At 48.0% G+C, this 12,419-nt stretch overlaps 1 protein-coding gene across 2 annotated transcripts in view; it reads right to left on the bottom strand.

Moving 5' to 3' along the window:
* The window catches only part of HSPH1 (heat shock protein family H (Hsp110) member 1), a 35,532-nt gene that overhangs the window by 6,784 nt on the left and 16,329 nt on the right, over positions 1–12,419 (bottom strand). For both annotated transcript variants that reach the window (XM_060273803.2, XM_088668237.1), the window contains exons 8-15: positions 11,991–12,219; positions 7,499–7,605; positions 6,605–6,738; positions 5,419–5,624; positions 3,574–3,705; positions 3,204–3,341; positions 2,037–2,162; positions 388–495 (exon numbers count right to left, since the gene is read on the bottom strand). In XM_060273803.2, the coding sequence (XP_060129786.1) occupies positions 388–495; positions 2,037–2,162; positions 3,204–3,341; positions 3,574–3,705; positions 5,419–5,624; positions 6,605–6,738; positions 7,499–7,605; positions 11,991–12,219 (1,180 nt within the window). The remainder of the gene's footprint in view (positions 1–387; positions 496–2,036; positions 2,163–3,203; positions 3,342–3,573; positions 3,706–5,418; positions 5,625–6,604; positions 6,739–7,498; positions 7,606–11,990; positions 12,220–12,419) is intronic.

Here is a 12,419-nt window from a genome sequence, read left to right as displayed (position 1 = left end):
TAGAATGATTAGACAGCCCCTGAACCCAGGAAGATACTCATATTGTCTCTTAAGGATCGACCAGAACACCCCCTCATAATGGGATGAATTATACTTTCTCTAATAAACTGGGTTTTCAACTGGTGGGCTGGGATGGGACCACCATGCAAATATATGGTAAAAGATTACAAAATAGTTCCCCAAATGCATGTTTGGGTTAAAAGTGGGGCCTGGGTCTGGAAAACCTCCCTGCTGTAATCCGTTGATAGAATCGACAGCATAAGAATACATGGGAGACAGTATCGAGCTTTACGTAGTTGCAAAAACTGTTATGACCCCTGAAAGGAATTTAAGCAAGCCATAACAACTCTTCCCTTCACACCACCTGCATCACGAAACTAACTGTACCTTTAACTCAGCCAGTTTGTCCATATAGACCTGTTTAGGCTGGTCCTCTCCTTCCTCGTATAGCCAGTCCTCTACCTCTGACAGCAGCGCGGAGAAGCGGTGGCGATCCTACACAAAGGTCCCAAGAAGACGTTGTTTTTGAGATTGTGCCAACCCACCCCCCTGCTACCAGGGAAACTTTACAAAACAAGTAAAAATGTTAACTGGTGCAAAATAAAGCCACGCAATCTTGACGGATTGTTGAGGAGGAGAAAAAGGAGCTCCGAGGGAAACCTCAACAATGGAGCCAGCTCACACGCTGTGTATCTGGGGAAAGGCGTGACACAATACAACCCTCCTGCAGTGAATGACTTCTCAAGGCAAAAAGATCCCCTGAGGTTCAATACTCTAGACCAGGGGTAGGCAAGCTAAGGGTCGTTTAACTGGCCCACAAGCCAAGCTGCCTGCTCGGCAAGTCCCTTCGAGCGCGTGGTGCAGGGACTTGCTTCCGCAGTGCCGGAAATCGCAGCCATGTGATCCGGCCCACGAAGTGATCTCCGCTGGACTGAACCGGCCCAGGTGAGGTAACCCTTGCTGACCCCTGCTCTAGACCAGCGGTTCCCAACCTTTTTTGGCCATGCCCCACCTAAGCACCCCCCCCCAATGACATATAATTCAGATTATTCAAAAAGTGAACTCCTATTCACGTGGAGGAAGCCTTGAAGGCCATTAACTTGGTCTAAACAAGCTTCCAAATTGCCCCCCCCTTAAAAATCAAATTGCCCCCCTGTGGGGCATGTGCCCCACATTGGGAACCATGGCTTTAGACTGATTGGAGAGTGGCGGGCTGAGCCCCTTCCACCCCGCAAGCAGATTAACACTCCTTGTCTCTAACTCACTAGCCTCTACATTCATAACCAGAGTCCTGCTAGGGACCATTCCTTAAAGGGTTGGGCTCCAATTGCTGATCTCCTTTCCATACTGGGCCTTTAAGCCCCATCTGCACCACCTTAAACTCTTGATGCTCCAGAGCAGACTCAGGGGCTGAATGCAACCCAGCAGGCCCCTCTCTCTGACCCACACAACTCTCCCCATGAGCCATGCCACACCCTCTGAGTGCCTGTGCTCATTGAACTACAATAATGCCCCCTTGCTTGCCTGGATGGAGAAACATGGGGGGTGGGGGGCTGGAAAAGCGCTTTCATTTGGGGACATCTTTTGCCTCCCTCAACCACCATTGGGCACATACCGCCCCCCAGGACAGAAGGCAGCCCTTGGATTTTCCCTCCTTGCTGTCGAGGCAGCCAGCATAAAGAAAGGAGATTTTGATTGCCAAGTAACAGCAAGATTTAAAAACCAACCACCTTGAATTTGAGGGAAGCTCTGACAAACCAACCATCAAAAAGCTTCCTAGAAATAATTTGACACACGTGTTGATACTGATACCAACTAATCTACTTGTTACTTTTACAGTCGGATGCACCAAGAGCTGCTGAAATCCACCCCGTTTGTGGAATTTATAATATTTTGAAAACGTTACGATAGGCTAATTATTTGAAGCCACTGTTTGATGAATATCTACAGTATTTCACTTACATTTTGCTAACTACCTTAGAGGCATTCTTGATTAAGCGTGGTACAGAAATATGATGAATAAATGAAGTAAGTACCTGCTCACACACAAATTTCTCATATGGTCCAGATAACTTGTCTCTGAAATCATAAACATATTCTTCAACCGCATTCTTTGCATCATTCCTTTCCTTCTCCAGTTTGTCTTGCATAATCATCTTGCCCTATTTGATTAACAAAAACAAATACATTAAATCATCAGATTCTGAAGACCAGGTAACTATACAGTGGTACCTCTACTTACGAATTTAATGCGTTCCGAACGCACATTCGTAAGTCAAAAATTTTTTTAAGTAGAAGCAACCCTATCTAAACGACATCCAAGATGGCGGATGGAGCTCCATTCGTAAGTAGAGTGAAATGGTGAAATGAAACGCGAAGGCCCTTCAAAGACTTTGTTTACAATACATATTAGTGAAAAAAATGCAGTACTGTAAAGCTTTTAATTTATTCACATTTTTAAATAGCCACCAATATAATATTAATCTTTTGTTGGAATAATTTCTATTATAAAGAAATAGTGAAAGAGGAAAAAGGTGGGAAAGTGGGGGGGGGGGGAGAGGAGAGATCAAAGATGTGTTTCTCACACACACACACACACACACACACACACTAATATACTCCCATCTATTCTTATAGAAATTGATATAAGAATTTTCCAAAGAATCCTGGGAACTGAGTTTGTTAAGAGAGTTGTTGGGAGACTCCTATCCCCCCTCACAGAGCTACAGTTCTCAGAGTTCTCTGGGAAGAGGGATTGATTGCTAAAACCACTCTGATAAATTGGAGCTCTGTGAGGGGGAATAGAACTTTCCCAGCAGCTCTCAGAATCCTTAACAAACGACAGTTCCCAAGATTCTTTGGGGGAAGCCCCAAGTGGTATGACTGAGTCTTAAACGTATAAAGCATTTGGGGCCTGAGATTTAAGACAAGTGGGACTTGCAACAACAAAAAAGGATGTGTGGGGTGCTTCTGGCCAGTGCCCATTCCACCACCACCACCCTGGCTATGGTGCCCACTGAGGATGCATAGTCCTCACAGGGTTGTTTGAGGATCTTTCCCTCTTAGGTTTCTTTCAGCATGCCAATACCTCCTCCCCTCCCCACCCTGTGCGTGGGTGGGTGCCATCTTAACAACTTAACTACCACCGTTCAGAGGTTGTGACTGCTATTTGTATATACAATACCGACACTCATTTCACACACCTCTGTTTCAATGTACAAGTTGAGCAGGTCTCTTCCGAGCTGCCAGACCAAGTTCGCCTCAATAGGCAGCTCGACGTTCTTCGCTTTTATTTTGGGCTTTTTCGCTTCGGGGGGCTGGTCGTTCTTCTTTTCATTTCCCTGGGGCGGACAGCAGAGAAAGAGCATTGACACATCCCGGATTGGCAGGCGTTTCTCAGAAAGTCTGTTTTTAAAGTTCTCGCGCAATCTCAAGCGACCTTGAAACGATCCTGCCAACACACGTTGCCAGGAGCGCCAGGTTGCTTATAGTCTTTGATGGGAGATTACTTTTATACGGAGTTAATTGAATTTCTACTTTTCCTTTGGCGGAAGGCATTAAAGGGTCACTCACTTTTCTGGCATCTGGGGTTTTGTTTTCTTCAGAGGGAGTCTCAGGAGAAGGGGGAGACTCTGACGTCTGCAGACCATCTGTTTGTACCTGGGGCTGAGCTCCAGCCTCATGATTGCCCTGCTGGATAAAGTTCTGAAATGGGAGCCCAGGCACAAATGATGTGAACAGGACATGCACATGTATTCAGTAAGAATCTTCAACAAATTTAATGCTCGATAACACACAGGCTGTAAACAAGATACCGCAAGAAGCTTTCCAAAACATCATATTGTTATTATTATTATTATTATTATTATTAGTCACTTGTGAGTGCATCACAAATAAGTATTTTGCTGGAGATAAATCATTTGCAATCGTCCAGATGTTGTTACACTGAAATGCCCAGCGTCCTTGACTGGGGCTGGTGGAAATTCAGATCCAAGTAGCCATCCCAATTATTAGAACAATCCCAAAGAGATGATCCACTCTGATAGGTGAATTGTGTAATATATCACAATCTATAATAATTATTAATATGAATATATTAGTTATCGAATTTGTATATCGCCCTTCATCCAAAGATCACAGGGCAGTTCACAACATAATTCAAAATGAGAACATGCAATACATAATAGAACAAAAGCAATCCAATAACAACCACTTTCCTGCAAACATTCTTAAAAGGCCATAGAATGTTACGCCCAAAGGCCTGGTTGTAGATCAGGCATCCCCAAACAGTGGCCCTCCAGATGTTTTGGCCTACAACTCCCATGATCCCTAGCTAACAGGACCAGTGGTCAGGGATGATGGGAATTGTAGTCCAAAACATCTGGAGGGCCGAAGTTTGGGGGTGCCTGTTGTGGAGAAATGTTTTCCCCTGGAGCCAGAAGGTAAGTAATGATGAAGGTGCCAGGTGAGCCTTCCTGGGAAGAGCATTTGACAATTGGGGACCCATTACCAAAAAGGCCCATTCTTGTGTCGCTGTCTTCTGGATCTCTTCAGGAGGAGGTACACAAAGAGGGGCCTCAGATGATGATCGCAGTGTCATACGGGGAGAGGTGGTTCTTGAGATATTGCGGTTCTGAGTCATTTAAGGCTTTCTAGGTCAAAACCAGCACTTTGAATTGGGCCTGAAACTAACTGGCAGCTGGTGCTGTCGGGCAAGGATCGGTGTAATATGCTCAAACCATCTTATCCCCGTGAGTAGCTTGGTTGCCAAGTTCTGCACAGGCTGAAGTTTCTGGACCATCTTCAAAGGCAGCATTACATATACATTGCAGTAATCTAACCTTGAGGTTACTAGAGCGTAGGCAACTGTAGTTAGGCTATCCCTGTTCAGATAGGGGCACAGTTGGGCCACCAGCCAAAGCTGATGGAAGGCATTCCACGCCATTTCTATGGCTGCATACACATTATACCTTTGAATGACATTCTTTCCCTCAAAGAACTCACTCCTCACAGAGTTAAAATTCCAAGCAACCCTTAAAGTACAGTGCCCAGAATTCTTGGGGTGTGTGTGTGTGTGCGCGCGCTTTAAAGATACAGTGTTTACACAGTCTAATTCTCCCCATAAGGCTGTAGAATTACCTCCCTTCCCATCTTATAGACAAAGAAAAGAGAACAGAAAAAAGCTTCCTTCCTCATGAGTAAGTATTTTTTAAGTACTCCAACCAGACGTACACAGAAATCTGCCTTTTATATCATCTGTTCTGACTGGCAATGTTCTCCAGGGTCACACAAAGGGAACAGCTATCTGAGCTATTTAATTGGGGGTGTCAGGGATTGAACCCCAGCCCTTCTGCATGGAAAGAATATGCCCTACCACAGAAGGATGGCTGTGTATTCCAGGTGAAGAAACCAACTTACATTAATGTCCTCCTCTGAAGATTTTTGATTCTGAGCATCTGCTACAGCCTCAGCACTGTGATTTTCATTCTCTTCCGCTTTCATCTGCTCCACCATAGATGCAGTAGAGACGCTAAATATGCCATGAGTATTGATGCGAACTTTGACCTTGACCTTAGTTTTCTCCCCATCATTCTGAGCTGCGATATTCTGGATAATGTATTTGCCTTTAAACAAGAGAGTGATCCCAAAGTTAAGCACAGGGGGTTGCAAATTATTCCCCAAACCATGCCGTTTCTAGAAGGCCCTCAACTATCGAGAGATGCAAGACTCAAAAAGGATGGAAAATTTCCAAACTATGACTTTAATGCTTAAGAGTTGAAGCCAACATTATTAGAGCCAATGAAATGAATGGGCATGAAACTCCATTGCAATTCTCGTTATTGTTTCAACAACACTGACACAACCAGTCGTCACTGCAATGTTAAAAAAAATACTGGGTGTGTACACAAAACCCCAATGCTACTTTTTCTTTTTTTAAAAAAGGAACTTTGTGCAACATTACTGCAGTATACCACACAGCCAACTCTGCATGTAGTGCAGAGATACAAATCTGCCCATGCCCTGGTTTGTGCATAGCATTAAACCATAGTTAAAAATGGTTTAACGTAAGCTGGCACGTTAGCACGTGTTGCTGAAAAGCTCTTGCTTCACTCGTTTCCCACTCCTGCTGTTGGCATGCTAAGGAGCAAACAAACCAGAGCAAGGCTTGGTGCTACATGCAAACCAGGGCTGGTAGTTTGTTTCAGCCAAACAAATGAGCCAAACAATAAGCCAATAACAAATATTGGGTTCCAGTCCTGGTTGGTTTGGAGGGAAACTGCATGCAACGCTAAGCGAGGCTGTGATTTTGTCTTTCTATCATGACACAGCAAGGGAGGAATGAAATTGCACAGTCATATTAACCAGAGTTTAACATCATGTGTGTACCAGGCCATTATCGGCCTAGCAATGTCAATTTTATACTGCTAAACACTGCCCAGGATTGAAATCTTAAGAACTAGGTGGATCGGGCCAGTAGCCCGTCTAGTCCAGCATCCTGTCCTCAGAGTGACCAACCAGATGCAGGATTTGACCACAAGAGCCCTCTCCCCTGCTGTGTTTTCCAGCAACCGGTATATTGGCTGAGAAGGGAACATTCACTTACCAATCATTTTCTCAGGGTAGGGGGTGCCACCGGGATCAGAATAGAAAGCTTGGAGTTCAAATGGGCCCTTTCTGTAAAAAGTCAAGACTTTGGAAAAAGGTGCTGCATGATGCCTGCTGAACACTTCATGAATTCTACGGTCAAAACAAAAGAGAGGGAGAGCAAGTTAAACTTCAGCATTATTTTGAAGCCAACCTTACAGTAGATTGCAACTGGCCCACCACATCTGACCGGCTGTAAAATGTGTATTGCACGTAAGACTTTAATATCTAGGAGCTATTTATTTCAGGACTTGATTAGGCCACATTACCTCTCTCACCAATATCATCTAAAGCAGGCTTCCTCAAACTCGGCCCTCCAGATGTTTTGAGACTACAATTCCTATCATCCCTGACCACTGGTCCTGCTAGCTAGGGATCATGGGAGTTGTAGGCCAAAAACATCTGGAGGGCTGGGTTTGAGGAAGCCTGATCTAAAGTATATCTTCTTATCCAGGAACATAGGAAGCTGCCTTATTCCGAGTCAGGCCACTGGACCATCTAACTCAACATTGTCTACTGACCAGCAGCAGCTCTCCAGAGTTTCAGAGAGACTCTCGACCAGCCCTACCTGAAGACTGAGCAGGGGACCTTCCGCACAAAACGCAGGTGCTCTATCAATGAGGTACAGCACTTCCCAAATCCCAACAGAGCTGCCCTGCCTTCTACATCACCAGCTGCACCCATGTGGGGTACAACATACAATGATGTCTTATCTGTAAAATCCAACGTACACAGGCCCCAATTGTGCAGCTGGCTAGCTCCAAAATGACATTAACATTAGGAGGTCAGTTGTGCAAGAACAGGATTATTATTATTATTATTATTATTATTATTATTGGGGGGGTGTTCTTACCCATCAGTATCTTCAGACTCTGTGCTCCACTGCAGTGATATTGGGAACGGAACGGATTCAGTGATGGAGAACTCTCGAACTTTAAAAGCTGGAGACAGAATTGCACACTAAGAGATAAAAAGATGGAATTAGAAAAAAAAACCCCAGTTAAGGTCTATCCATTAGCTCAGAGAAAGCAAGATGTGAGGAAGAAACAGTGGGATGTGCTACTGATTTAGCCAAACAGAAATGACTAAACATCAGAGACAATGAAGCATCTTCCGGTGCAGAAGTTATGGCAAAACCAATTTACGATGTAATCCTAGTGAGACATGTTACCTGGAATTAAGTTATTATATAACAACAAAAAAGGACCAGCTTATCTTGAGGACAGAAGTAGAAACGGCATCTTCTATACAAGCAAGTCACCCATTTCATTTTATTTGAACTTTCCCCCCCAAAAAATAAAAAGTAATGCTTATTTTTGTGCCAATCTCATGAAAATTACTCTCTGAGGTCTGCCTGAAAAGCGATCTATAAATAGTATAAAATAAACAAGTAGATATACTCATGAGGTAATACATTAATTCAGAAGCTACAGATTTGCCATACAACTCGAGGATAACTGGTGAGGTAGGAGGGGAATTTCCCCCCCAAGGACTTTAAATGTTTTTCCATATAAAAAGTTTTGTTTTGCAAGCTCATGAGTAACAATAAATGGATGCTGACCACAAACGCCACGTGATGCAAGCTTGGAAGCGTCAAACATTTGAAGTTTCGTTTACTAAAGATAGGAGCAACAAGTTTCCCAATGAGGCTGATTTGCATAGGGATTTTTTTTTCTGGGAAACTCACATCACTTGAGATGCATGCACATTTACAAGTGAGAAAGTGGGTGTCCATTAAAGGAAACAGAATTACGTCATTCAGACAAAACAAAGACAACACTAAAATCAGTTGCCAGGTACATATATCCAGACAGATTCAACATGATAACAAGACTTGTTTTGGAAGCATACATGTAATTAATAAGTACTTGTTATTAACCTGTGGAGGGAAAGCTGCCGGCAGGGTGGGGGAGATTTCGAGCAGATCAATGATGGGTGGTGTAAGAGAGAGGGCTTGCAGAGAGCAGCCCACTCTGCTTACTTCCATCAGATGGGAGAGCAGCAGCAAGTCTGGGAGTTCAAATCAGGAACAGGAAGGGTTAAGACGGGTCCAGGGCTCTGCAGAGTCCTGGTGGCTCAGCTCCAGGCTGGTAGCAGGGAAGCAGGGGAGGAGCTAGCTTCAGCAGGGGCTGGAAAGGAGGGAGGAGAGGGAACGGCACCTCAGGAGCCTGGTTTGGGACCACGGAGGACCCATAGAGCAAGGAGGAGGGGCGTTTGGAGTCTTAAAAGGGGGGTCAGAGCCCACGAGACGCCATTGTGGGCTTCTGCCCCATGCAGAGCAGACATGATTTGAGACATCTCACCACTGTATATAGCATGCACAATAAAACTATGAAAATCCAGAGGATGTGTGGAGTGCTTACTCGGGAGTAGCCAACACCCCACCTGTGACAGCAAGCCCACAATCTTTTGATGGCTACCCCGAGGGAAGAGGGCTGCAAATGTAGCAGCCGGCATGAAGTTGGCAGCATCTAAAGCAGAAGAGAGAGATGCCAAGGGAGGATTGGCATGCGTGAGGGGTGTAGCAGAGAGCAAGCTGCAGCCAGCACCCTGCAACTATGGAACGGCTCAAGCACCAGGTAGGCACCCGGGCACAGGGGAAGCCAGGCTTAGTGAACCGAGCAGCTCTGAACACAGCCAAGCCGGAGGAGTGGAGGCTGGACAAGCAGAGAGGACACTCGGGACGGGCCAGCACTTTGTAGGGCGACCCTCAGCACAAGCTGGCTCTAAGGCTGAGAGGCATGGTGGCGTGGAAGTGCAGGAGGCTGAGAGGCGAGTCCGGGCAGAGGGGACAGACGGAGGGGAAAGGCAGCGGCCACAAGTTCCCATACAGTCCCTGGAAGGCAGCTACAGCCCAGCACAGACCCCTCCAGCCAGATGTGATGCAGAGGGACAAAGCCCGCGCGCGGGTACTTTCAAACGCTGACGCGGGAAAACAGAGGGAAGAGAAAGGCGGGAGATGCCTTTACAATGCACCCAGCCACTGGGTGGAACACTGCCCCCAGAGGAAGGAATGGCGAGACCAGGCAGGCACAGACACAAGCCTGGATGCCAGATCAGGAGGGGAGGGGCCAGGCAGAGCACCAACAACTGAGCCCTCCTGTAACACCCCACAGCACGACAAAGAGATGGAAGTAAGTCTGCAGCTGCCAAGAGGCCAGACCCAGGAGACAGTCGGGCTTCTCTGCAGGGGCAGCAGCAATGATTTCCTATCGGTGGACTTTGCTAGGCAGAATCAGATTCCCCTTTTCCCAAGGAAGCTTCCCATGAGCGTCTCGGCCATAGACGGCAGGGAATTGCAGGAGGGTGAGGTCACGCAACAGACCCCCTCTCGGAAGATGACAGTGAACAAGCACGCAGAAGTGCTAGCTTTGGACTTAATGGACAATGACCCTGTGGGCAGCCAGCGCCGGGGAGATCTCACCTTTGGAGATGCAGACGGCAAGGAGCACTGCAGGAAAGAAGGAGAATCCTCAGGATCGCACCACATCAGCTCCCCAGGCGGATGGAACGACGCCGAGGCGGGGATGCAGGAAGAGAAACTGAGCCAACTCACCAAAGAGGACACTTTTACCCAGAACATACGGAGGGACTTGAGGGAGGGAGAAGGGGCAGGGGAAGGGCTTGCAGAGAAAGAGGGGTTACTCTTTAGCAATGATGCCCGGTATATGCCCCAGGACTCCCTCAGAGGGAAGATTCTCAGGCAATATCATGACAACCCCACGGAGGGGCATGCTGTACATGTCTTCACGAGGCTCACACCCAGTAAGGCCAGTCTTGGGCGAAACCCCAGAGCCTTCCCAGAGCAGGGGGAGGGGGAGATTGGGGGACCACCTATTGAGGCATGGGGGGAGAGGAGGGAGACAGTACACCAACAACTGGATGGAGACGTGGCAAGGAGCAATGAGGCTTACAAGGAGGGGGCAGACCATCACGGGGGACTGGAGAAGGTCTTCCACGGAGGGGACAGGGTCTGGCTGTGGTCAGAAGGCCTTCCCATGGGGGGAAGGGGGAAGAAGCTGGCACCCAGAAGGCTGGGGCCCTTCAAGGTTCTGACACAGATCAAACCTGTCACCTTCAGGGGGGAAGTACCTACAGCGAGAAAGGTCCATCCCGTGGGCCACAGGTCTTTGCTCTCACACTTTAGGGAAAGCCCAAGGTTCAGAGGACGTGACACACATCCAACACAAGACGCTGACAGGAGGGAGGGGGAGGAAATCACACAAAAGACACTAGACAGAAGGGTGGAGGGAGAAGGCAGCCAAGAGGTTCCAGAAAGAAAGGAAGAGGAGGAGGTCTACAGTGCCACAGCGAGCCCGGGCTCCCGGTGGGGGGAGGGGGGGTTAAAATGTCTGATGGCCAGGCAGGGCACTCCTGCTTCCCAAAACGCGGAGGCAACCACGCACACCATGCAAGGGGAGGACCGCACACTGGAACTGCACGCTCCTTTCTCCCACAGACCCAAACCACCACACGTCAGTAGCACAGGGAACACAGAGGGGGAGGGCGATCCCAGGTGGGGAGCAGGGGAGACGCAGACCCAAGGAGCCCTCCGGGAATCGGAAGCAATTTTCCAGAGGGAGGAGGAGGATGACAACGGAAGGAACTACACGGACCAGCCACCCAGCACCGACTGGGAACAGGATTTTACACACACTACAGAGGAGGAAGACCTGTCAGGCTTCCAGCCCTCTTTACAGACATCAGACCAGGCAAACCAGGCCTCAGAAAGGGGGGGGGGAGCCTGGAGGGGGGGTGGATGTAAGAGAGAGGGCTTGCAGAGAGCAGCCCACTCTGCTTACTTCCATCAGATGGGAGAGCAGCAGCAAGTCTGGGAGTTCAAATCAGGAACAGGAAGGGTTAAGACGGGTCCAGGGCTCTGCAGAGTCCTGGTGGCTCAGCTCCAGGCTGGTAGCAGGGAAGCAGGGGAGGAGCTAGCTTCAGCAGGGGCTGGAAAGGAGGGAGGAGAGGGAACGGCACCTCAGGAGCCTGGTTTGGGACCACGGAGGACCCATAGAGCAAGGAGGAGGGGCGTTTGGAGTCTTAAAAGGGGGGTCAGAGCCCACGAGACGCCATTGTGGGCTTCTGCCCCATGCAGAGCAGACATGATTTGGGACATCTCACCACTGTATATAGCATGCACAATAAAACTATGAAAATCCAGAGGATGTGTGGAGTGCTTACTCGGGAGTAGCCAACACCCCACCTGTGACAGGTGGGTTAAAGCCCCACCACCCGCCACTTCTGCAGCAGAAATGCTCCCTTCCAAAGGCATCCACAAAGTGTGGACCAGCTGAAGCCAAGAGACCCATCTCCCGGAAGGAGGAAGGGTGTTGTCCACATACCTGCAAGGCACAGCCTCTTGCGACAGCTTCGTCGGCGTTCAGCGTGGTGCTCACGTCTATGCCGAAGAACTTCCCGATCCTCTCTTTGACAGCCGGCATGCGCGTGGCTCCGCCAACAATTTCCACAGCGTGCACATCCTCCACCTTGAGCTGAGTCTGGTCCATCAAAGAACGAAGGGGAAGCTCTATTTTTTGCAAGAGGTCAGCACACATTTCTTCAAACTGGGATCTAGGCAGACAAAACACAAAGAGGAACCGAGGGCTGAGGCTTCCTTGGAGTTCAGCCCAGGCAGCCTATGGGGATGCTCAACCCTGATCACCTTGGTTGGTTCAAAAGCAAGAGAAAGCCTTTCTTTCGCACCCGTAAACTAGGGACAAAATTGAAACGAAGGAGCTGCCCCAAAGCAGGTGTTTGATGGCAAACACACA

This window comes from Zootoca vivipara, chromosome 4 (genome assembly GCF_965207765.1).
Source record: "Zootoca vivipara chromosome 4, rZooViv2.hap1.1, whole genome shotgun sequence".
Lineage (NCBI taxonomy): Eukaryota > Metazoa > Chordata > Lepidosauria > Squamata > Lacertidae > Zootoca > Zootoca vivipara.
Note: the sequence above shows the minus strand (reverse complement) of the source record. Positions and strands in the feature narration are given on the sequence as shown.